The 25,023-nt window shown below is 41.4% G+C and overlaps 3 protein-coding genes across 3 annotated transcripts; 1 reads left to right on the top strand and 2 right to left on the bottom strand.

The window, feature by feature from the left end:
• LOC104456163 (la-related protein 6B) lies at positions 1-5,411 on the top strand. The gene is made up of 10 exons (XM_039300921.1): positions 1-843; positions 1,806-1,887; positions 2,118-2,212; positions 2,326-2,397; positions 2,698-2,777; positions 2,884-2,983; positions 3,564-3,611; positions 3,696-3,764; positions 4,513-4,659; positions 4,791-5,411. Exons 1-10 carry the CDS (start codon positions 112-114, stop codon positions 5,040-5,042), a joined length of 1,677 nt encoding a protein of 558 aa, XP_039156855.1. The 5' UTR covers positions 1-111; the 3' UTR covers positions 5,043-5,411.
• Positions 5,412-6,167: 756 nt separating this feature from the next.
• On the bottom strand, positions 6,168-10,907 carry LOC104456164 (ankyrin repeat-containing protein At5g02620). The gene is given in 4 exon segments (XM_010070903.3): positions 6,168-7,057; positions 7,060-7,321; positions 8,428-8,837; positions 9,782-10,907. Coding segments are annotated over 4 exon segments (1,734 nt in total). The 5' UTR covers positions 10,266-10,907; the 3' UTR covers positions 6,168-6,479.
• Positions 10,908-16,665: 5,758 nt separating this feature from the next.
• LOC104416132 (polygalacturonase) lies at positions 16,666-18,316 on the bottom strand. Its single transcript, XM_010027566.2, has 4 exons — positions 17,894-18,316; positions 17,331-17,620; positions 16,964-17,192; positions 16,666-16,884 (listed from the first exon to the last, which is right to left on the bottom strand). Exons 1-4 carry the CDS (start codon positions 18,314-18,316, stop codon positions 16,666-16,668), a joined length of 1,161 nt encoding a protein of 386 aa, XP_010025868.2.
• Between the last annotated feature and the right edge of the window lie 6,707 nt (positions 18,317-25,023).

Here is a 25,023-nt window from a genome sequence, read left to right on the forward strand (position 1 = left end):
CCCCCTCTTCTTCACTCCTCTCCTTCTCCCTCCATCCATCCATCGCTCGAATCCAATCGAAATCTCAGATCAAATCTCATCGATCGATCGATCGATCGAACACCATGGCGCATGAGCCCCCTCCGAAACCCTAGACACCCCCGATCCTCGATCTCACTCCCCACTTCCCCAACTCCCTCCTCCTCCTCCCCCTCACCATCGACCCTCCCTCTCCCGCAGCGGCTCCTTCCAGCCGCCTCAACGCCCGCGCCCCCGAGTTCGTCCCCACCCCCCGCGCCTCCTCCTCCTCCTCTTCCTCCTCCTCCTCCGCTCCGCTCCCTCCTCCGCTCCCTCCTCCGCCGCCTCCGCTCCCTCCTCCGCCGCCTCCGCTCCCTCCGCCGCCCCCTCCCGCCCCGATCTCCAGCCTCCCCCTCCTCCCCCTCCCCAGCACCGCCTCTCCATCCCTCCTCCCCCTCCCCCGCCGTCCTCCACCACCACGTCTACCCCCTCCCCCACCCCCCTCCTCCCTTCCACTTGCTCCCGATGCAGAACCACTTCCACCCCCACCCTCCCCACCCCGTCCAGTACCACCACCCCCACCCCCCACCCCCACCAGCCCCTCCTCCCCCTCCCCATCACCCCCACGGTCAGTACTACGCTGCAGATCAGGACGCCCCCCTCCCCAAGGGCCGCGCCGTCGATCACCCCAATCCCAACCACAATCACCACCACAATCACCACCACCCCCACCCCCACCACCAGCCCAAGCACAAGCAGAAGCACGCCCCCGCCGACCAGGATCAGGGCGGTGCCCCCTCCAAGAACGGCATCTCCGATGAAGCCGTCCAGAAGGTCCTCAATCAGGTACTCCTTCCAGATCGCCCTCCCCTCGGCTGACTCTTTCTCACTTCGCATTGCTCTCTCTTCTCCTCGCTGTTTCGCTCCAAGTTCGAATCATCTCTGCTTACCTGCCATCGCCTTCTCCACACTTCCTAAGCTACGATTAATGCTCTGAAAATACTCGTGATAATCACTAAAGGTTGCATATTCACTCGAACCCGATCGATTAGGTGCATTTTTGCGTGTCGCTATTTCTTTGCCCGATGAATGATCTTGCTCTTGTCATGAAAATCTTAATTATGTCTGGTCGGCTTGGACGTTAAGTTTACGATAGTAAGTCAGTCTGCAGATCAATGGGATGTGAATAGGCAGTCTTTGTGCGATATGGACTAAGTATGACCTTGCTAATAAGGTGATGCTCCTTCAATCATATCATACGCCTAATTGTTTAGGAAGTGTTCCCCGTTGTGCTTTTTTGTTTATGAATTATGATAAATTGGTCCTTACAGCATCCATCTGAATAGCTTATACCTGGCCGACTGTTCCCTGTGAATCTCATGGGTTTGACTGCGTGTAGTGCATCATGTGCATTGTTTCGTTTAATTTACTTATGTTCATTTGATATACGGAGGGTGTCCGTTCCGTGGAAGTTAACAAGTAGAAACAAAAGTTGCATTTCCTAGTAGGCCTCTATAACGTGTTTTGTCTGTTCTTCTTGAGAAATTCCTGTGTATGGAGGCGATACTTAAGTCCTAAGTTCTGACGACATTTAGGGGCTTCGCTTTTTCATACCCCATTGCATGCAGTTCGGACTGTGGGTTTCGGAGTGGGAATTTCCTGCCCGGGAGAATTGGATTTTGGTTTCAATCCTTGCACACAATCACTTCACTTCTTCTCCCAAATCAAACACATGATTGTTTAGCGTCTCAAAACTCTTTGGGGAATTCACCTTCATTACTCTAATGCTTTAAATGCTTCCTATGTAGGTGGAGTATTATTTCAGTGATATAAACTTGGCTACCACCGACCACCTGATGAGGTTCATCAGCAAAGATCCTGAAGGATATGGTAAGATCTCTAATTTTTAGGTCTTATGGCCATATTATTATGTTATATGCAAGTCCCTTGCTCTAATTCTGGGACATTTATATGCCATAAGTCATTCTTCTGAACTTGTCATACAGTCACTTAGCTTCTTTGTTGAGTATTTATAGTCGAAGGAGCTCCTTATATCTAGAGAGTCTTCTTTTTCTGGCTGAAGTGATGCGGTACTGATAGCTTCTTCCATCTCTCTATAGTACCAATATCCGTTGTTGCTTCCTTTAAGAAGATCAAAGCCCTCATCACTAGCAATGCCCAGCTTGCTTCTATATTGCAGAACTCATCAAAACTCGTGAGTTTCCATTGTTATTTCATGTTCTACTGAAGCACTTTAATTTTCTTCTGATCTTATTTCTTATTTTTTCACTTCTAACTTACTTGTTGCTGACTTGCTGTGTTATTCAGATAGTTAGTGAGGATGGGAAGAAAGTGAAACGGCGGTATCCTTTGACTGACTCAGACATGGAGGAGCTGCAAGTACGTTTACTTTTGTGGTTCTCCTCAGCTTTGCTCTTTTAGTATTTGAGCATGGGCCATTGCTTGGAGATTTTGTTAATTTGCTCTCTGGTTGGGTAATGGATGGTGGAGCGGATTAAGTTTTTGTTCTGCTCAATTGGATTTACTAGATAATTGATGTACTGTCCCTTTTGTATTCTAATGTCCAGTTCTTGCCATGGATGAAACCACCGTGTCTCTTGTTGTTTGCTTCCTTTTATCAAGTGATTTGATAGGCCATAATTGTTCAGGCAGTCTTATTTACTCTATTTGAAAATGCAGTCACGAGTCGTCATTGCAGAAAACCTACCAGAGGATCATTGCCACCAGAACCTTATGAAACTTTTCTCTGCAGTTGGGAGGTAGTAAAATCTTTTTATAGGAACTCGAGGCTGCAAAAGTGACTTTTCTTTTAATAAAGTGCCCATCTTCCTTACACTATGGTTTTGATTGAGCCATATTTTTTAGTGTGAAGGCAATTCGTACCTGTCAGCCTCAAGCTTCCAATGGTGGAGCTTCTTCAGCACCCAGATCAGGAAAGGCTGATGGCATGCATTATACTAACAAGGTATTTGCAGCTCTCTCAGGAAATGAACGAGGATTTTCAAACCTTATCATTGTCTTGAATTTTTTTCGTCTTTTTTAACTCTAATCACTGTAGTGGTAGGCCCTCTATTTTGGTTGCATGAGACTCCATCGTAACTTCATGCAATATTTCGTATTGTGTTTCTATTCTATAGTTCAGAATCATGGATTGATAAAGTGTCTGGTGGCCTTTGTCTCTGTGTTCATTTCTATTGGATATCAACGGAGATAACCATCTGCAGTTTATTTCGTTGAATTTTGATCAAGCACAATCAATATTCTTTTATGGTCAAGTGTGCTCATGAAAGTTTAGGGCTTGTGTGGTTGGACTTAAGTAAAAGCAAACGGTACTTTTTATTTTCCGCCAAAATTTAAATATTGTTCTAATTTTAACCTATAATGAAAAATCTTATGTGAGTGTACGTGTCATCATTTAAGGGCTGTGAAAGTTTAAGGAGTTTCGGATTGAAAAAAGAATCGAAGTGCGTGAGTTTTAGATTAAGCAAAAAGTGAAAGTCAATCCAGATAGGTCCTTAATATCTGACATTTTATATTTCATGCAGTTGCATGCTTTTGTGGAATATGAATCCATCGATGTAGCCGAGAAAGCAGTGAGTACTCCCTCTGTCTATAAGATGCATCATGATGCATAATGTTCTCATTATAATTAAAATGTTCGTGTCCTATTATTGCAGGTTGAAGAACTAAATGAGGAGGGGAACTGGAGAAGTGGCCTAAGGGTCCGTTTAATGCATAGACGCGGGGTATTTGTTCCTCTTTTTCTTCTTTAGTTGCATGAAAGCATTAGTCTGCAAATTTAAGTAAATCTATGGTAAAAATATTGGTAGACATCATTTTCAAAAACGTAAAAATGACCACATTCAAATGCTGCCTGTCCCTTTTTTTGGCTACAATGTCTTTGATGTGAAAAGAAATAAAATCATGCATAGAAAGTCGCTGATAACAACTGACATTTTCCATTTAGGAATCTAGGGTATGCTCATCCTGTCTTTTGGCTGAATAAATGCCACTCGCCACTCGACTGCTTTTGATGCAAAAAAAAATATTGAATACAAATGACTGTTAAAACTGACATTTTCCGGTAAGATGTCTAATGACTGTCATCCTGTATTTGATGGGATAGATGCCACTTGCATGTTCACAGTATGTGGTGCAAAAAAGTTCGAATGAATATGACTGTTAAAGATTTAACATTTTTTCTGTAAGATCAGTGTTAGGTCAGTGCAGGTGGGATGGCAGATTTTCTTTAGTTAAAATTTTTTCGGTTCAAAGCCTCGAATGTATATTCGACTTAACTTCTCATTCTATGCATGGTAATTTCTGCTATGGTCTTGCTGAAAGCTGAATGACAGAGACTGGGGATCTTCACTTCATTTTGTGTTACGTGCATGCCTTTAAGCTTTAATAAAATTTTGATTGAAGATTTGTTTGGCTTTAATGCACTCTGCCAAACTGGGATAATTCATCTTTGTTGATTTTTCCTGTTCCTAGTCAAAACCCTCTCAAGCACGGGGGAAGAAGGGACATGATGGAGAAGAGCCGTGGGAAGAAGAAGATGCTTCTGTATCTGAGCAACAACCAGAGAAACAACTTGAAGAGTCTTTTGAGCAATCTGATGCTCACTTCCAGGGGAATATGGTGAGTGTTGACTCAATCTTTGTCAGTGTGCCACAATGCCTGCAAATTCGGAGCTTTGGTTTGACTTCTGTATGGGAGCACTATTTCTGGTTGAGGATCAGTTTGAAAACTTGGATTCCATGATGATGCAGGGGGAGGAAAATGCCACCGATAGAGAGTTCGGGCAGAGGAAAGGGCGGGGCCGAGGCCGAGGAAGAGGACGTGGAAGAGGCCAATACCATCAAAATAATCGGGGAAATCATTTGGGGGCTCCTCCTTTGAACAATGTCACCAGTAATGAGACTGCAACCGTGGCGAAGCAGCCTCCGGGACCTCGCATGCCAGATGGAACAAGAGGATTCGCTATGGGTCGTGGGAAGCCAGTCTCAGTTAGTACCACATGACCCTGTTGCGCGATAGAATTTTCAACTGCCACGGGGACTCAGGGATCAGTAGTCACCGTCTTGTGTGTGGTGTTGATGTCCATGTGAGCTCACGCCAGGTTGGGTTTAAAAAAGGATATGTTCTACTACAAGCTTCTCTCATATTTTTGGAGACGATGTACCAGTCCAGAACTTCTTTATATTCCTTTTCTCAGGCTTTTATCATGTAGAAAGGAAAATACAAAAGTAAAAAAGAGCGAGAAGTGAAAAGAGAGAAAAACAGTCCATGAACGTTACATAGAAGTATAAGGGTTTGCGGAATGGCTTTTTCTAAGATTATTTTTTGTCTTCGCCTCTCCTTATATTTGTAACCGATGAATTAGGCTCTTATATCCTCTTTGCGAAGACTCCGGAGTATCTTAAATAAAATCATGGGAAAGTAGAGTTTGGAAGTGTGAGACAAAGGTAATATAGACAAAGGTAATATTTTCAATCGAGGATAGGGAAATCAATGAAATGAAAAGTCAAACCAAGAGGAAGCAGTTTTTTCAAGCCATTGCTCTCAGGCAACAGATATTTGACCTAATTTGATGACATTGTCATGAAGAATCAGCTCCACTAGGCACTAGTTAAAGAGTTGGATCCTATTTGGGCCATGTTACGCATAGATTGAAGTTCTGAAAACGATTCTCCCAAGAGCTGTGTTACACATTGATCGAATTTCCAAAAACGCATCTCCCAAAAGTCACTGATGATTTCCAGCTTGCATTCACAAAAAGCCTCAACATGACTAGAAGAAATAAAAGTCCAGGCTCTGAAGCTTTTGAGCATCTTTTGAGCATCCCATAACTTCAAGCTTGACCTGGATTTTCCAAGAAAAATGCTATTTGCATTTCGTGGTTTGTAGTGCAGAGTCGGGGGTCCGCGACAGTCCCATGAGTTTTAGTTGGTTCCCATGATTTCGTTGGTCATTCATAGCGACCGTTTTAACTTGGAAGTTGGGAAAGATGATATGCCAGAGGATATGATTGATATTTCAGCTTCACACACCCACCCATCCAGCTCTAATGAGCCTGCTTACACGGTCCCATCTAACACAACTCTGTGATGGTTCAAATGTCGCTACCTGCCATACCTTACATAGCAGAACACAGATGAAGCGCTCTATTGAAGGCAACTGTACATAGCGCTGCACATACAGAGCCAGCTTAAAATGAATGACTCCATATTGAGCTTTCAATTCCATGTCATTGCCTCACAGAACAATATTTCTTTCGGTCTGTGTCTCCCGCGCATCTCGCAATCACCACGGTAGTTTCCTATCATCATCATACAACAGTAGACTTAACTTGCACAGCAGCTTACATTATCCTCACATGATTAATCCATACACCATATGCATCTACTTAATATCCATGTCTAATATGATAGGCCTCTGCACGTGCTAAAATGTCGACCTCACAGCGCATACATCCTCTTGTTTCCACTGTTGAGTATATCAGGTTCAGAAGCCATGGACATGGAGTAAGAGCGGCTTATGTTCCTCAACTTTTTCTCCTCCAGTCTATGCATAACGACACAATAGCACATGGACCCAATTGTTGTAAGCATGATGGAGCTCCCGATCAAGGTCGCACATACGGCGAGCCACCTTTGACTTGAACCCACTACAACGTAACTGAGAGAGATGAATGCAATGGAGATGAAAAGACATGCAAGCCACATGAGCTTGTTAATCACAAACACAAGCTGCCGCTTTGCTTTCTCCTCAATCACCACCACCGATGTTTGAACCACGACGACGGCCAGGGAGATAAACAAGGCCAAGCTGTCAGAGATAAAGAAGATAACGAAAGGTGTCTTTTTGGCGATATTGGCTTCACCCACGGAGGAACCTTTGGTTTTTTCCTGGATGTATTGACCGGGTACAGTGAATATGGCAGCAAAGGCTACGGTAGCAATTAGAACAGCAACCACAGTGGCTGAGTTAATGGCATTGTTGAGGCCACTAATGTGTAGTTTCTTCAGCCTTTTGCTATCTTCTGGACCTTAACACCGGTTTGACGTGTCTGCTGGAGTTGAGATTGGACATCATGCTTAATGTCACTAACTGTCTGCTTAAGTTGCTTTGCAGCATTCGGAGGTTTTCCATAGTCTTTGGAATGGGAGGCACCTACTTCTGTTAGCAGAGAGACGAGTTCGGGAGTTCCGAATTTCTCTGCGATATCGAGTGGGGTCTCCCCAGCCTTGTTGATTGGATTTAGGTTGATGCCTTCGATTGATAGTAAGCACCGCACGATCTGTGAGCATTAAACATGGATATGACAATATTTAGCAAAAAGTAAGGAATCCACATTCTCACCATCTGATTGAAACTGGATCTCATTTCATAGTAAAATGTAAGCACACTTTTGTTCTTTCCCCCTATGTCTGAATGATTTATGCACTGAATCTATTTATCGATTACTCAACATATATATATATATTTTCAACAAATAGGATCGAATGCAAATGGTTGACAAAGTGAACAAAGATACATCATACTAGACAGACAATTAAGAAAACCCAGAATGTAGAAGTACTCTTGCAAATAAGAATAATTCAGATGTGAAAATAAAACATCCTGTTAGTCAGCCAAATCACATGGTTTTCGTAAGAAAACAAGTAAAATATCATTATAAAAACCAATGGGGTACCCTATCTCCCATCCCTGAGCCATGAATTATATAAGCCAAGGGAGACCCACAGTGAAATGACTAAAATCAGGGAAAACTCAATACTTTGAGGACCACTTTGCAAAATGATTTTTGCTAGGCAACAAAGAATTGTGAGTGTTTCTTTTTATTTTTTATACCTAAAATTGAATATCATCTTTCACGAGGACAAATGGCAGAGATTTAGAGACCTGCTGCTCTATCTTTCTGCATTCTAAAGTTGTTGGAAATGATGGAGCAGTTAGAGGTTTTCTGGTCATATGAAGTGAAAAACATAATTTGCAAAGGAATTGCAGTGACACTACAGATTCTCCTGATCTAAACACAAGTTCAATCACATTTTGACATCTTGGCTGCCAGTGCTTTTATTTTGATCTGAATTTGCAAATCCTAATTGCAAGATATCCAATTCTCAAGGATTGAGTCAATGCGATAAAAAACACATGTACAATAGCACTATCTAATGATGGAATTCCTCAATGTATGCAGGCGGAAAATTTGTATCTGTAGTCATACCAACTCCGAGAACGAATTGCCTAAAACCAAAATTTGTTTGGCAGTGTGAGCATTGACCAGGTCCTGTGACGTAGGTGGTTTTTGGCCATGAAAAAAAGTTCTTTTGGGGGGTTTGACGCGGGGGGGGGGTGTCTTTATCCTGGAATACAAATTGATTTGCTTTATAGAGTACAAACCTGAATGCGACCCTTCCTTGTGGCAATGTGCAGTGGTGTATTTCCTTTATTATCCTCTGAACTCAAAACCGAGGGATTGGGTTTTATCAATTCAAGGACGATCTCCTCATTTTGCCCTTTCACAGCCATGTGCAGCGCAGTTTGGCCTTTTTTGTCTGTCCTAAAGCCACTGCTTGGGTCCTTGTTTGACAGGGACCTTACCACTTCCAAGTGACCCATCCTAGCAGCGGTGTGCAGCACACTTTTACCATTGTTCCGAGCAATTTTGATGAGGTTTGAATCGGTTTCTAATAGGAGATTCACCACATTCGTGTGACCCTGACCAGCAGCAGTGTGTAAAGCAGTTGTGCAAGAAGTGTCCGTGGTCATTGCCAAGTTGGGAAATACACGCAGTAGTTCCTTCAACACCTCTGCAAGAAATTTTCTTTTGGTCAGGAAGGTTATAGTCTAGAACAAATCGAATCCAATGGTAAGATCCAATTAAGTGAGACACATATGGTCAGGCATGTAGCAAAATACAGCTAGAAAAAGATAGTTACAAGAGGATTCGTCATTAAATAACTCAAACGATGATGAAATGATAGAAATGTTGACCAGATGACTGCTCAGCACTTGCACATTGGCATGACTCTCCTCAAAGGAAGTAACAAATTTCGCAACCCAGTAGTAAAGAGAACTCAAATGTCGAATCAACTAAATGATATAAAGATGACTACGTGGACAGAGAAGGGAATTTTTCAATCATTTCTTCAGAACAGGATGCGAGTAATAAGGATCATGTGATAATTACTTACTGGCAGATACAAGAGGGCCAACCAAGCTCGCTCTCATTTAAAGATGGGAAGGGAGTAAGTGAGGATACATCCAGGCACACTCGACTTTGAATGAAGCAGCAGTTAGAGGACAAGATAGACCAGAAACAGTTGAAAATTGAACTCTGACAGTTAATGCTCCAGACTATTTACAGTTCAAATAACCGTACATGAGAAGGATTGAGGCAGATTTCTATTGGTGAAACCAGGAAAAAGCTACATGCTTGACAAGGAACTGCAGAAACCAACCGGCAAACTGTCACTCGGGCAACCACAGAATTACTCGGTCCTAGTGGGGTGCTCCATAAATTTGCGAATAAAGTGTGAGTTTGCTGATAGGAAGGAATTATGATCAGGGTTTCCTCCAGCCCTGTCACTGTGTATCCTCTAGGTTAAAGATGAGATGGATTACAGAGCAAAACTTCCTGTTGCGTCATGTTTTTAGTTTCATTCTTGGGCTTTAGACACATCCCCGTGAGAAACTATGACATGGATCATTCAATTGCAAGAACAGTAAAAGATGGGATCAAACAAAGGAATACCCAAATGGCCCTGCTTCGCAGCGATATGGAAAGCATCAAATCCATTCCTAGCCGCAATGGATGCACTCTCGAGATTGGAATGCTCCAGTAACTCCGCCACCGCCGAGACGTGCCCGTTCTCCGCCGCGGCATAAAGCGGGGTCTCGCCCTCCAGGTTCAGCTTCGACAGCAAGCTTTTGGGTTCATTGGCACCGCAATTTTGAAGGAGCTCCCTCACCTTGCCGGTGTTGCCAGCCCGAGCCGCCAAATGGAGAGGGGAATCGCCGCGCTTGCCGGGCGACTCCTTGGGCTTCTTCTTGTCGGAGGAGATGAAGCTGAGCTGTCTCTCCATGGCAATCCGGAAGCTCTTCTGCTTCTCCATCAACCCTCTGCCGAAGCTCCTCTGCTTTTCCATTTCTATCCCTCTGCCGAAGCTCTTCTGCTTTTCCATTTGTATCCCCTTACCCTCTCTCTCTTTCTCCCTCGAGTTCTCCGGCTTCTCCATCGTCAGACACAACTCACCCTCCAGCGCGTGCTGAATCCCAATCAACACAGAGATAAAAAAAAAAAAACCAACAACTCAGCCGCCCCCAAAATGCTGTGCGTCCTCTCTAAATCTCCAACAAACTAAAACCCAGTCCTCTTCCTCCGAAAGTGATCACAACAAAAATGCTAACTCGTCCGATTCTCAGATAAAAGGCGGAAACTTTAACCCGCTTCACCGAGACGACGGAGACGACGACGACGACAGAGACACCAATCAAGGGAAAAAGCGAAAGAGAGATGGCCCCCAATCAAAAGATGAAAGCTTGATGAGATCGAGAGCTCACCCGCTGCGTTTCACGGAAGACCCAGGAATGAGAGAGGTGAGAGAGAGAGAGAGAGAGAGAGAGGGTGGGTGGGCACCCGAAGAAAAGGGAATCTAATGTTCCGTAATTGGAGCAGCTGCTGATGTCGCAATGTGAATAACAGTGGACTAGTACTCTCTAGCTCGGAAAAATGCTCGGAAGGCTTGTCTGCTGATATTTACAGAAAACAGCAGAGAGAGAGGGAGAGAGAGAATGGCGATAAGGAATCCAACGTCCACCGTTCATATGAATCTCATATCATTTGTGTTTTCACGCAACAGCAACTCCGACTCCATCATGGCGTGGTGAGATCGCACACGCAGAGAGAGAGAAAGAAGAGAGAGAGATGTGTGTGTGTCTTTTTCTGCTTTGTTTCCCCACTTTCGGATGTGACGCTTTTTTTGGTAATCTAATCTTCTTTTTTATTTTCAGCACGCAGCGTGTCTTGTGTCTTTATATATTTTTATATTATATATATATATATATATATATATATGTAAAAAAAAGGCACATGCATTTGCAACTCACCGTTCAGACACCAAGGACGTGTCGCCTCTTTATCTTTACCGAAGGAATCAAATAAAGCGCCTTCCACCTTTACCAAACAAAAAAAATAAAAATAAAGCGCCTTCCAGAACACATGGACGGTGGCATTGGCCGCCTAAACTTATCCCCATGCTTTCATTGAACTAAGCCATCCGTATTTTGAAAAAGCCATAAAACTACTCAAACTATCTTCACACTCACATATTTATCTAATTTCTTTTTATGCTATACTCTCTAAATTTATATTGGCGTGACATATTTATCTTATAAAAATTCTATGACACCAATAACCCCAAACTCATATTTTTATAACATTTTCATTTCGAATTTATATTCATATGACACATTTACCCTAAATTCAAATTCCGTCAACAAATATTGCTAAAATCTAGATGACAAAAAGCGAATGATGCTAACATGGCACTCAAGTGACAAAAATATGTCAACTCATCGTATGTTGTTTTCCTTTTCTATTTTTGTTAACTCCTCGTTCATTTTCTCCCTTGATTCTAGTGAGGGTGAGGATAATGGCGACGTTGATGGTAAAAGCATTAATAAAGACGAAGGAGGAAGGGGAAAAAGGGGAAAAAAAAGGAAAACAATTATTGACAAATGGTAAATGTGTAGCACGAGCCTAAGTTTAGATTATATGTATCATATGGATACAAGACTTGGGTTTATTTGTGTCACAAAAAAAGTTTAGGGTAAATATGTCTTACGGGTATAAGTTTGGGATAAATTGATCGCACACGAGTTTAAATTTGAGGGTCTTTCTATCACAAAAAAAGTTTAGAGTATCTTGATGAGTATATTTTGGGATTTTTAGTGACTTTTATCCTAAAGGTTATGTGAATTATGCCATCAAGCTCTACAGCTTACAATCTAATCCTCTTATGATTGAGCAACGGAAATGTCTATCAAATTGATTACTAGAATCTAAGGAACAAATGACATGTCATCTAACTAAGGCAAAAGTATATTAATTTGCAATCAATTTGTCCATTTGAAAAATTTATACAGCTGGTGGACTTTGGTAAAGCAAATAATTTGATAAAGTAACAAGCCCCGAAATTAAGAGGAAGAACAAGACATCACCAACGGTAGAAATTTTCGAGCTCCGGACAACTATATTGAATACTGGAAATATTTTGAAAGTTAGTAGTCAGGTACGAAAATAACAATGAGTGAATTACTATTTAGATGTCATAATTTCTAACAACAATCAGTAGCTCTTTTTGTTGTGTGATCAGCAAATTTCGAAAACGTAGAGGTGATTACCCCACAGCAAACATCTCAAGGTGGACTGTCCTAAAGTGGATGCTACTATTTCCTGGGTCCTTGCTGGCTATTGAAATGTTGCCACTCCTTTTTGTTTCGTCGATACGAACGAATGTGGTGGAGAAAGAAAAGAGAATCTCATATGTGTGTGTGTGTGTGAGAGAGAGAGAGAGAGAGAGAGAGAGAGCCAATTTGAGGGTGTGCTACATTGGTTTTGGGTAAATCAAATGTCCAGACCAGGTACATCAGTTCAGGCCTAGTGGGAGATATTTTGAAGGCCCAGAAGGTTTCGATTCAAATGGAGACAAACCAGGAGGAGAACAAAACGGGAAAAAGATGGCACGATCATCGGATACCGCCGACCACCCTCGTGTCCTAAAAATTAAGTGTTGGTGCCGTAGACGCCTTTCAAGGGAGTGCTGCTTGACCTATTCTCAGCACTTAATCGCTATTCTCTCTCTCTCTCTCTCTCTCTCTCTCTCGCTCACGAGGAGGAGTGAAGAGAAGACTGCGAGGTCATCACGCGGGGGGAGGGGCCGTCCTTGTGTCTCACGAGGACGAAGATGTCTAACGGAAAATAGGAGTTGTGGACTGCGAGTGCCATGAAATCTGGAGCATTAGCTGGGAGTGGGAGTGCGGCGCGTGTTTATGCGACTTCGGCCACTTTGCTCCCCCGGTGATAATGGCGCCATCGCCTCTTGGTCAAATTCCTAGGGACGAAAAGATTGGATATATTTGGCAGCTCGAAGACGCGCACGTTTGGAATATGACGAGGAGGGTCATCCGTCGTCATCGTCATCGTCATCGATCGGTAAGAGTCAGTCATCGTCATCGATTGGTTGACGTCTACCTAATTTTTCGGTTTGACTTGGCCGGGTGCTGCGCATGGTTCCATGACCTCAATCCGTTTGGAAAGTAACAATCGCAAGGCCACGTAGCTGATATTCATTTGTCGTGCCTCTAATAGCTGACGAGCCTGGAAACCGTGTTACCTCTGCTTTTCCCTCTTTCGACAGATTTGACATTATTTTCTTATTCAACGTCCCACAGTTCAGGCCCTAGAATTATCGTCCCTTTGGAATTCTAAATATGAGGATCATTGACTCATCAATAAAATTGACTGGTTTCTACCGAAAAAATAAAAAAAATAAAATTGACTGGCATCGCAACTTTAAGCTTCTATAAGTGAACTAAGCATGAGATTTTATAGGACCATCATCATCCGAATAATTAATAAAAAAAGTCATAAATTTATTGTATTTGTGTCAATTCGGTCTTAAATATTTTATATTTATCCCAATTTAGTTTATCCGATTAATTTTAGCTAGCCGGCATTAATGTAGACGCTAGGCAGCATTGGCCGTCTGACCAATAATAACATGAGTAATTTTTAATAATATTTTATTTTTAAAAATTGTTTTTCATTTTCATTTTCATCTTCTTCCTTTTTCCTTTCTTTGACCTTGCCACCCATTGGGTGAGGGCCACGAAACCTAGAAAGGATCACGACTTCACCCAATTCTGGACGAGGCTAGCCTCACCATGGCTTCGTCGTAAGGGGCCTTGACTGCAATTGGCGAGGCCATGACTGCCTTCGCCCTCAGGCATTGACACGAATGATATCCAAGGGATAGTCACTCGATGTCGCTAAGGATCATGTGAGGTTGGATTGCTTTGGTCAAGGGTGTTCTGGTTGAGGCTCATTGAGATTGATGCTCGCCTCCCATCTCCATATCGGGCACGCTTGAGGTCATGGAGGGTCGCCTAGGGTCGATGCTCAACCTTGTCTCCATATCTAGCTTGCCAACGTCACGAGACCCTCGATTTGTCCTTAAACTTTTTCTATGAGATGATTGGCTTCATTCTTGATTTTTCATTATGAATTTCTATGGGAACTAGCTGAAATCGTGTAGTCCCAGATTTGAGTTTTAAAGTAGAATAATTGGTTGGTGACTAGCTCGCCTTCGCTAGTGGTCAGCAGGGGTAAGCCTCACTAGCCCTCACCTTTAGTCGGTTGCCATTGGCGATTAGTTAGAAGAAGAATGAAGAAAAAGGGGAAAAAAAAAGGAGAGAAAACAAATAAAAAATAAAAGTTTTAAAAAGTAAAAATAGTATTAAAAATTATTTACGTCAGCATTTGTTAGACGATTAGTATGGTTGGTCCACGTTGGTGTTGGCCGGTAAAAATTGACAAGATGAATTGAATTAACACAAATATAAAATGTTTATAATTGAATTGGCAAGAAAATATGTTTAAACTTGAATTGACATTAGAACTTTTTGGTAATTTTCTCGACTATCACTAACTATTTTTTAAAGTTCAAGCTATTAATTTAATGCATGGTTTAGTTTTTATATATTTTTACCACTAAGTAGAGAGGTATTGCAACAGATTCTAGAGACCCCAAGGTCAAAATCACTTTGGGAAGGCAGACGTTGAACACATCACTAACGCTTCATGCGAGTTGTAAATAATGTTGTTTTACTTGAATTATAAGACGACGTAGATTTCAAGACTCCGACACGTTCCAAATAAAAGCGACCTCTAAGCATAGTTTGAAATTTAAGTTCGAGGTGGTGCTGAGTTTGCAAGTGCTCGATTGAAAAGAATAAAATCAACGCCCTTTAATTCCCTCGCGTGACGTTTTGATCTAGAATGTTAAGTTAGTGTGGCCGCAAGTCTCGACTTAAATCTGCGTCCTGCCCACAAATAAATTGTCTTAGTCCCTTTCCGGACCAAACCGAAGACACCGCCTGCGGTTCGATCTGACGGACCCTCTCCGTCTCGCGCGACATATTGTCGAAAATCAAAAAGGCGATCATCAAAGTGAGTCAGAAGAGCTGACTCCTACTTTGTCCACTCAACCAAAGCCGGCCCTTTCTTTTGACCGAGTCAAAGCTACGACCTGGAGGCCCTCCCCCTCCCCCTCCCTCCATTCGCATCAGGGCCCACAGAGGAGCCCAAATAATTGAACACTCTGCAGAAGCGACAAAGCAGACTGCTGCGACCGCCCGATTCAAAAGGGTGGACAAAACCAAACCTACCCGTGAGACGTGCAGCAAGCAGTGGTATCAGTATGATCAGTGAGAGGTGTCGGAATGGATTATGTCAGAACTCTTCAATCCGATAGGACGGGTGGAAATGGATTATAACTCGAGTTCGCCACGATCATAAATACTTTTATTAGGGGGGCCCGGCTCGGTGGCCGCACGGGAAAAATCGATTGTATTTGGCAAATATTTGTCCAACACTCGATCGAACGCTGATCCTTGTGAAGGCTAAATTCCCACCTCGGGATTTTCGCATTTTCGAAAAGTTCACTCTATGCTTTTAGTGTATCTTTTTTTTCTGCAAAACTGCCCTAACCAGTTTCTTTGGTTTTTTTAGTTTTGCCTTTGTTATAATTGTCTATTTTCTCTACGTAGGGGTGGCTAGCGAGGGGCTAGATTTTTAGCCCTGAGAAGCCTGTGTTGCTTGGGATCTTGCGTGACCTGTACGAGCGGTCGGCTGAGATAGTGTGACCTCAAATGGCAGCCGCCAGTGCTGGATCTGGGTTGTCGGCGGCCTTACTCCTTTGTTTGGCTGGCAAAGGGTTTGAATTTTCTTTTTCCTTTTTTTTATTAAACAAAAGAAAAATCTTCTGCAAAAATATTTTTGCAAATATTATTTTATCCAAAACTGCTTTATTAAAGACATTTAAATTACAATTTACTAAACATAATTTGCATTTTGAAAAAATCATCTAACTTGAAACCCTTTCCGTTTTCCGAAAGTTTTTTCTCAAACGTCCGATCAACGCAGCTTAAGTTGACGTGTTAGACTTGACTCTGGAGTAGCAATTTGTTCTTCATCCATTATGCATCGTTTAATCATGAGTAAGAACCAAAACAAAGATCAGATAGCATTAGGGTTTCTTATGTGAACGGAATCCTTTCAGATGTGAATTGACGTCCGTGGAATTAAAGTTAGGTAAGAAGGATAAACTAGAGTCGGAAGGGGGTGAAGCATTTAGAGAATGAGGAAATGGATTAAGAAGGGAAAGCATCCCGCTCCGCTTTAATCATGTAAAAATAAAAGGAGGGAGCAGTGAGATCAAAAGGTGGAATTTATTGCAACACTCAAATCATGGGGGCAGATTAAATAAGTGCATCCACGTTGGTGTGCACACCCACTTTTCGAACCTTTGATTAGTAACAACATTAAGGCCGTAAACTAGGCATAAAGTTGATCCATCACAGGCAACTTTGAGGCACCAGGAGTCCGCTGCTGGTGCCCCCTATGTTCTTGCAAGAAGAAGTGGCCGCCCTGTTCATGTAGGTGAGATGAATGTCTTGTAGTCTGATCTCTCGGCATGGTGTGCTCCCGCTGCAATCGAAAGTCACCGCATTCTGAGTTGCCGATGTCCCTCGTATGTTCCTGTATGTCACCTGACTAATCTTGGCCCCGGAACTCTGCGAACGACCGGCGAATTAATTCGCTAAATTTGGTTTGTAGTGTTGGACTTTGAAGTTAATGAATTGTGGATTATACCTGGAGAGGACAGCCTTGGTTGTTGGGGCAATAGTTCTGGTCAATGATGATTGGGTTCTTCACATTAGTCATGACTATGTTCTGGAAGAGGACGTTCCTGACGAAGGAAGTGCTGGGCCTGGCCCATGACTTTATCCGGACCCCATTGTCAGATCCAGTGAACACCGCATTCGTCAGGGTCACGTTTTGGACTCCATCTTCAGTCGCATCCCTCGCTAGGCTCCCAATGCTGTGCCACAACCATTTAATTTTGAAATTATATCGAGCCATGCACGAATGGTGATATCATGAAGCACTTAAAAATTTGGGGCCTTTTAAATTTTAAGATATCAGGTACATAGATGGCGCACTGGTGAATGGTTAGTACCTAATGCCATGGCCCGGACCGCATTTGACGTGAGACATGTATAGATTGGTAGTACCAGGTCCGATTGATATGCAATCATCTCCGGTCTGGAGAGTGCTCCCAGTGATGGTGACACCAGTCGATGACTGCACGTGAATGCCATCCGTGTTGGGACTCTGGTCCGGAGCAATCACTTTCACGTTCCGCACCACCGCATTATTGCAGCTATTTATCACGATATGCGTTTCTTGACTATTGATCGACGTCAATCCGCTCAGCACGATGTCATTGGCCCAGTTGAATGTTATCGACTGAATCAGTTGTCACACAAACTCATGAGAAAACATCCCCATAAATAGGTTCATTACATATGCTGTGCAGAAAAAGAAGTAAAAGATTTCGTGTCCGCATGAAAACTTTGAAGCATTTTGATGAAAGCAAGAATGAAAGTTTAGTAAAATTGTCAAATAACCACTTATGCTAATGAACAATTAATTTAGCATGTTCTATTCATATTAGGTGAGAGATTATCGATATGATAAGCGAAATCAGTTTCTTAATCCGTACACAATAGACAAACGTACCCTAGCGCCGGGAGGGCAACTCCGGCCAGAATTCTTGCAAGCCCAATAACCAGCACCCTTGGCATCCAGTTTCCCACCGACCACCGTCAACTTGTTCACCTGTCTGAACAATATCCAGTACCCTGAATTCCCCAGTGCCCAGTAGTCCGTCGGTGCCACCAATGTCCCATCGATCTTCACCGTCATCCGGCTCTTGCACGGACCCCGGAACTCCACCGCCTTTAGCACGTACCGCCCTTTCGGCACGTAAATTGTAGCGGCCTGAGCCGACCCGCATGCGGCCTTCCACGCCCTCAGGAATGCCTCTGTTGCATCCGTCGCCCCGTCCGGCTTCGCCCCATATCTCACCACATTGTAGTCCGCTTCGGTTGGGCTAATCAAGACCAAGCATGTGAGCATGAGAAAGATGACTTGCTTAGCCATTTGCTTTAATTTTTCGTCGAGAAAATATATGTACTCGAGGCAGAGAGAGAGAGAGAGAGAGAGAGAGAGGCAGTTGGATGATACAAGATAGGCCGTTGGGGCCGTAATTTATAGTGGGTTTTGGTTCGTCGACGTTCCTTATACGTGCAGAAAGTAGCATAAAATATGCGGGTCTAAATTAAGAGTTCAATGATAGGATAGTTTTTCTAAGCTTGCACGTTATCACGTACTGGTGCGTATGCGGGTGATATGTACGGCCAGCATGTGATCTGATAAGTGGTCATCGTCCGGCCCAAAATAAACAAAAACGGAGAATATTAGGGTTCACGAATGTTGTGAAAGTCAGAACCCTATCGCATTCAGCAATGAGCTGTCGCATTATTATTCTCAGATTCCTCAATTAATTCGTCCGCTTGAACGGAGCCAAGCAACTGCCGGCCATGAATTTAATGCTGTTCCTTCAATTCTTAATTTATTCTACCAATTTCCGGAAGAATAATGCAAACCAAGCAATCAAACTGCTCGCGCATGCAGAATATGAATGATGTTAACCTGAAAAGAGAAGCTAGATGGAGCTTGTTCTCTATGTATAATTTTCTTTCTAGCCAGTACCCAAGTTCCCTTTTCACCATCAGTTATTACCTCAACAAAGGGAAATGATTTTGATTCTTCTATTATATGGACAGTAATAACGTTGTACATAGTTGATGCATCTTAATCATTGGAATCGATTATATCACTCTTCACCTCAAAAAATGTGTCGACAATGCAATTAAATTTAGTTAGGGGAGTTCCATCTCTCGGCAGTAATAAATATATCCAACTCCCCATAAATTAATTGATTGATCAAATGGTCGATGCGAAAACAATGGATCCCACATTCCATTCGCAGCATATAGTCCGTCTATTTAATGATATCCTTGAGGTCATGTTTGTCGCTCTGTTAGTGGATCGTAATCATATTAGTGCTGACGAGCACTTGTGCTGCAATCATATTGCATTATCTCTCGTTATGTTGTGGTGTGTTTAAACACTATTTCTGTTTAGGCACAGAATACTCTAAAGCCACGGTGCGTCGATGCTCGATGGAGTTGTTTCCGAGAAGTTGCTAATAGGTGGTGTTGTGGTTACGGGATGTTCTAACTGCAAAATGCCTACGAATTATCAATTTGCAAAGCCAAAAACACATCCTTTCATGGCTATATATATATACTAGGATGCTATATATAAGTTCATAATGGATTAAGCCTAGTAAACAATTGATATTGCGATTTTCGTATAGTACATTAATACAATCCCAAGTAAAACAACATTATACAATCAGTGTGTTGACGACTAACATAAGACGTGCAAAATGAAAAATGCATGTGGTGAGGAACTTAGAACAAAGTCTTTAACATGTTTTGCTTTGAAAGTGAGCCACGTGCCACGTGGTGATGAGTACAAACAGCCGCTTTCTTAGGCATTTCTTTGGCGTCTTTGAACATGCTTATTTGCTTTTAATACCATTCAAGGAGAAACCCTAATGACTAAACTAAGCTACGTCGCCATGGAATCAACAACTGACTTCTCTGTTGTAATGTTGAAGGCATTCAAACAGTGTTTCGAGCTGCTAGATATGTGCCAATGATACGTAAACCAGTCATTACAAATGCAACTGAAAATAGGATGTAATCGCATTAATAGATAATAGAAGATGGAGAAAAAAGACGGAACAACAACAGTAACATGCAAGTAGAAAGATGAGAGAGGGGGTCGAAATTTGAACTCATGATATGTAATTTGACATTATATTAGACAAACCGTCTTTTCAAAAATTTAACCGTTACAAAACAGACTAATAAAGTGCATATAACTTATTTTGTTTACGAGTGGATGGATAGAAAGTGACATGGGTGCATGTTCTGCTTTTCAGTTATTCATGAATTCATTCCATGTTGATGACATCGATTTTCTGCTTATAAGATCGCGTATGTAAAAGACATGTTACCCCCGAATGGATAGATTGTAATTGCGGTCAAGAAACCAGATTTTGCGGCAAAGTGGGGTTAAATAAATCTACAAAAGAAGGCATCGCTTTCTACGCGGGAGCGTGGAACCATAAACAGATTCGTGTTGGGGATTGGAAATTGGAATGCACGTTGAGTGAGAAACAATGCAGCAAGAGCTGATGTTGATTTACAACAACATAAAGCAAACAATTCATGGAACCTGACCGTACTCTTGGAGTACATACTTGGATTCGCATCCTCGCAAGTGATTAGGAGGGGATCGGTTGACCCTCCCTATAATTCCGCATTTGTATTGGGGATGCGATGGCGTCATACATGTGAGCATTAGCAGGTTGAATTGCATGTTACTAAATGGATGGAGACTTGCAAGTCCATTAAAGTATGCATTTCATTATATAGGTCAACCGCCAACTATACGGAGTCTCAAGTGTTTAGATACAGATATATTAGAGTAATAAAATATTAAATCACGTATTCATCTAATAACTTAAATTTCATAATAGCATTTCTAAGCCTCTATTTGTCTCCCCAATCACATATTTTCACACTTTATGTTTAGGCCAAAATTTAGCTTATGCGTGAGGAGGAGTGTTTGAATATTTAGATGTTAAACCACACATTTATTTAATAGCTTAAACTTTTTAAAACAGTTTGTAATAGTCCCATAAATTCATAGAGGATACAAATTGATTTGAATAATAGTCTTTTGCTTTTCACTTTTTCTTTGGGGGGGGGGGGGGTATTTTTGAATATTAAAGAGCGACGAGAATTGGTCAAAGCGAATACCATGTGCTAACATGGACATTAAAGACATTGAATATGTATTAGCTAAGTGGTCAAAATAGGAAAAATTATCAAAAAAAGTCCTACACCTATTATACTTGTGATGTTTAGTCCGAAACCTTTCAATTTGGCCAATTTAATCTTAAAATTTTTGACAATTTGCCAATTTAGTCCTAAATATTTCCACATTATATATCGTGGGTCACACTTTTGATTGAAGAGTATTACTAATCTTTATCAATAGCTAATTATTCCATGTCATCAAGGCGAAGATAATATTTATAGTAATAATATTTAAGGGAGCATTTTCTTTTGAATTTGCACAATAATAATGGATGTTTAGAGAATCGTGCAATGATGACATGAAAATTATATATAAAATTGAATATTACAGTCATTGAATAAAATGATAGTTGAGCAGTTAAAATACACAGACTATAATATAATGGCAAATTTTAAGTTATAAGTAAACCAAGTACATTCATAAAAACTTGTAGATGATTCTTTTCTCTCTTATATGTGCACAACTTATTTTTAGAATAATGGTTTCCTAGGACAACACAAATAAAAATATAACTCATTCATTTGGTTATCTGTCAAATAAGTTACTTTTTGGAAAAGTGGGATGCCAATTTTTTTCCCAAATGGGAAAAAAAGAAAAGAAAAAAAAAGAAACCAAAAAAGAAGGACAAAAAGAAGAAGGTAAGAATGTATCTTAATTCAGGAATAGGCCCCACATTTGACTGCAATGTTTGTTGTTTGAGTGGGGCATAGGAAGTTTTGTTTTTTTGTAGTAATGTTGAAACCAAATAAATGAAGGAAAAACAGTAAGAAATAATCTTAAATTAAGAATGGAATCCACAAAAGTTAATGTGATAGGGGTTGGGTGTTAGAAGCCAAAAAAGAGGTGGAAAAAGTGTGAGGCTAAATGTTTTATTGATTAAGTAGGTTAACTTTGATCTTGAATTTCCATTGCATGGTGAGAGTGAAAGGATGAGGATCTTTGAGGTATTAAATAAAGCTTAATATTGCCAGAGAAGGAAATGGCCACAATAGGATTGTTGGCCCCTAGTATGTCGCTTGTCTATGTAAGAATAAGCAATTGATCCCTTGATATTGTGGTTTTGACCTTCACTTCCTAGAACCCTAAGTTATTTCTTTCGGCGAGGATATAACCCTCCCTCTATCTCTCTATGTCGGCGAGGAAAAAAGAGAGGTTGATTTTCAATTCTTATTTGATTGCCACGTTAGATGTAAGTGTTAATTTTTTGATTGGATTTAGGCACATTAATGCTCACCATGTCATAGGATGACGTGGTACTATACAACCACTTAATATGTTTATCTTGGATGAAGGAGGGAAGAGAGAGAGAGAGAGAGGGATAGCTCAGGGTAAACATTGCGGTTTAAGATTTCTAAAAGAAAATGATACTCACAGTGCCATATTATTTATACAATGGTCACTTTTGTACATAACTTTTAAAGTGATCACTTAATCAAAAATGCATGCGTGATTCCCCATGCTTGAAAATCTTGCATGTCATTCATTAATATTCAATCATATAACTCGACTTGCTAGAGAAATAATAGTCATTAAAAAATTGTAGAATGACATCACAGTAGCAACTTTCTCAAAAGTGAATCATCAAGGAAAAATTAATGAATTATTAGTTGGATAAGAGTGGTTACTTGTTAAAAAGGTAATGTCACCTAGCATGAACTATCCCTGGTCATTGCTAAGTGAGGTTGATCTCACTAATGGCTAGGCGAGACTCACCTTCATTGGATCTAGTGTTAATCAAGTCTCCCTAGTGGTAGGGCAAGGTCGACCTTGCCCAACAACGACAATATTGAGTGTCGCCCGAGGTAGGCGAGGCTCGCCCTCTCTAGTGGTCTTCGAGGGTGTGCTTTGCCAGAGGCCAACAAGGTCGACCTCATCGGCCCTCACCTTTGATCGGTCACCTAGGCCAAGCGACCTGCTAGAAGAAGAAGGAATGGAAGAAAGAGAAAGAAAGAAGAAATATAAAAGAATAAAAAATATTTCAAAAAATATTAAAATATTACTAAAAACTGTCTACATCAATGTTGATTATACCATGTTGGACGGCTAGCATTCACGTTAGTAATTTATCAATCAAAATTTATTGATGGACTTAATTGATAAAAATTTATGACTCAATTCACATAATTAAATTATTTAGGAATAAATTGATAAAATTACAATCACTTTGAGATAGTTTGGACAATTTTTCCCAATAAAATTCAAAAGTTGATTGTCTAGTGAGTCAAAATAGCTTACTCCTATTTTGTTCACTCAACCAAGCTAGACTTTGTTTTGACCAAGTCACAACTACAACATGGGCCCCCTCCATTCAAATTTGGGCCCACAAAAGAGCCCAAATAATTAATCACTCTCCATACCTTGGGAAGCGACAAAGCATACTGCGACCACCCAATTGAAAATGGTGGACAAGACCTACCCATGAACTGTAAGAATTCTCATCGAGTTTATAGTAATAGCATCCTTGAATTTCGTTGTTCGGGAGTCCCAACTTGGAGAAGACAAGTGACCGCAACCAGATCTTGCTCGAATCCTACCCAGGAAGCCATACGACAACACTCGCAAGTCTCTTCCCACTAGGCGAAGGTGCAGCAACCAAGCGTATGTCCTTAACTCCCCTTAATTCGAGAGATTTGAAGATCGGGAACCCTAGGAGGAAGGAAAGTGGCCGCAAACCAGTTTGCGCTGCAGTCCAACCTAGCAAACCAGTGTATGTTAGTTTCCAAATTGTCAATAGTTGAGGAAAATAACAAAAACACAAGTATTATTAGTACTTGTTGATTACATTGCCATGAACGAAGGAGAAGACCAGGATAAGAGGCTGGCTGCCCTTTGTAGAAGTTTGGGTGAGTTATGGTCTGAGGAGGATGTAGTTACCATTAGAGGAGATGTTCTTGCCAAAAAAAAAAAAAAAAAACGAGAATGTGAATTAATGCTCATAGGGAAACTATACTCGAAGCCAAATGTGAATCTTCAGGCTTTCTTCAGCACAATGAAAAGGGCATGGAAATCAGAATCAGTCATGTGTGATATCCTTGGACTAGGGCTATTTTCTTTTACCTCTGAGTCAGTAGCGGGAAAAAAAAAATATTATCTTCAGGCCCTTGGTTTTTTTCTAGCAATCTCTTAATCCTAAAATAGTGCGATCTTGACACTCCCGACCACTCTTATGTGTTTACACACTGTGATTTTGGGTACACATTTTGGGACTACCTAGAGGTCGTATTACTGTACAAACAATCACAGATATAACTGCGTCAATAGGCAGAGTGCGGGAAGTTAAGATGGAATCCAAAGGATTTGGTTAGAAAAATGTGGGCAAAGCAAGGGTGTACCTAGATCTCTCTAAACCTTTGAGGTCCGGAACCATTGTAAACTTGGATAATAAGAAAATCTGGGTGGACTTTAAATTTGAAAGACTCCCACACTTTTGTTACTCATGTGGACACATTGGATATTATGTGACCTACTGTAAAATTATCCCCTACGAACAATCAGGGCTGGAAGAAAACAAAGTAGGGAAGTTCGGGAGCCGGATAAAGGTTGAAGCAAGAGAAAATAGTCCATTTAGGAAGATTTTTCATGAAAAAATGAGCCCAAAACCTGAAATAGATGAAATAATTCCAGAAACTCCGATTCAGAGTGTCCCATAGACCACAAACTAGAAAAATGAGCAGGAGGACAAGAATAAATTAGCCTTTGTAATAGTGCCAGAGAAAAGCGTTTTCAACTACAAACGAGTCAGTAGCTCAGACCCAAACTTCCTTGGAATTGAGTTTGTACAATGGGAGCAGAACCTTATGGTAATGGAAACATCGAGTTTAAAGGCAATTCATGGAAACAAAAAGAAA

This window comes from Eucalyptus grandis, chromosome 8 (genome assembly GCF_016545825.1).
Source record: "Eucalyptus grandis isolate ANBG69807.140 chromosome 8, ASM1654582v1, whole genome shotgun sequence".
Taxonomy (NCBI): domain Eukaryota; kingdom Viridiplantae; phylum Streptophyta; class Magnoliopsida; order Myrtales; family Myrtaceae; genus Eucalyptus; species Eucalyptus grandis.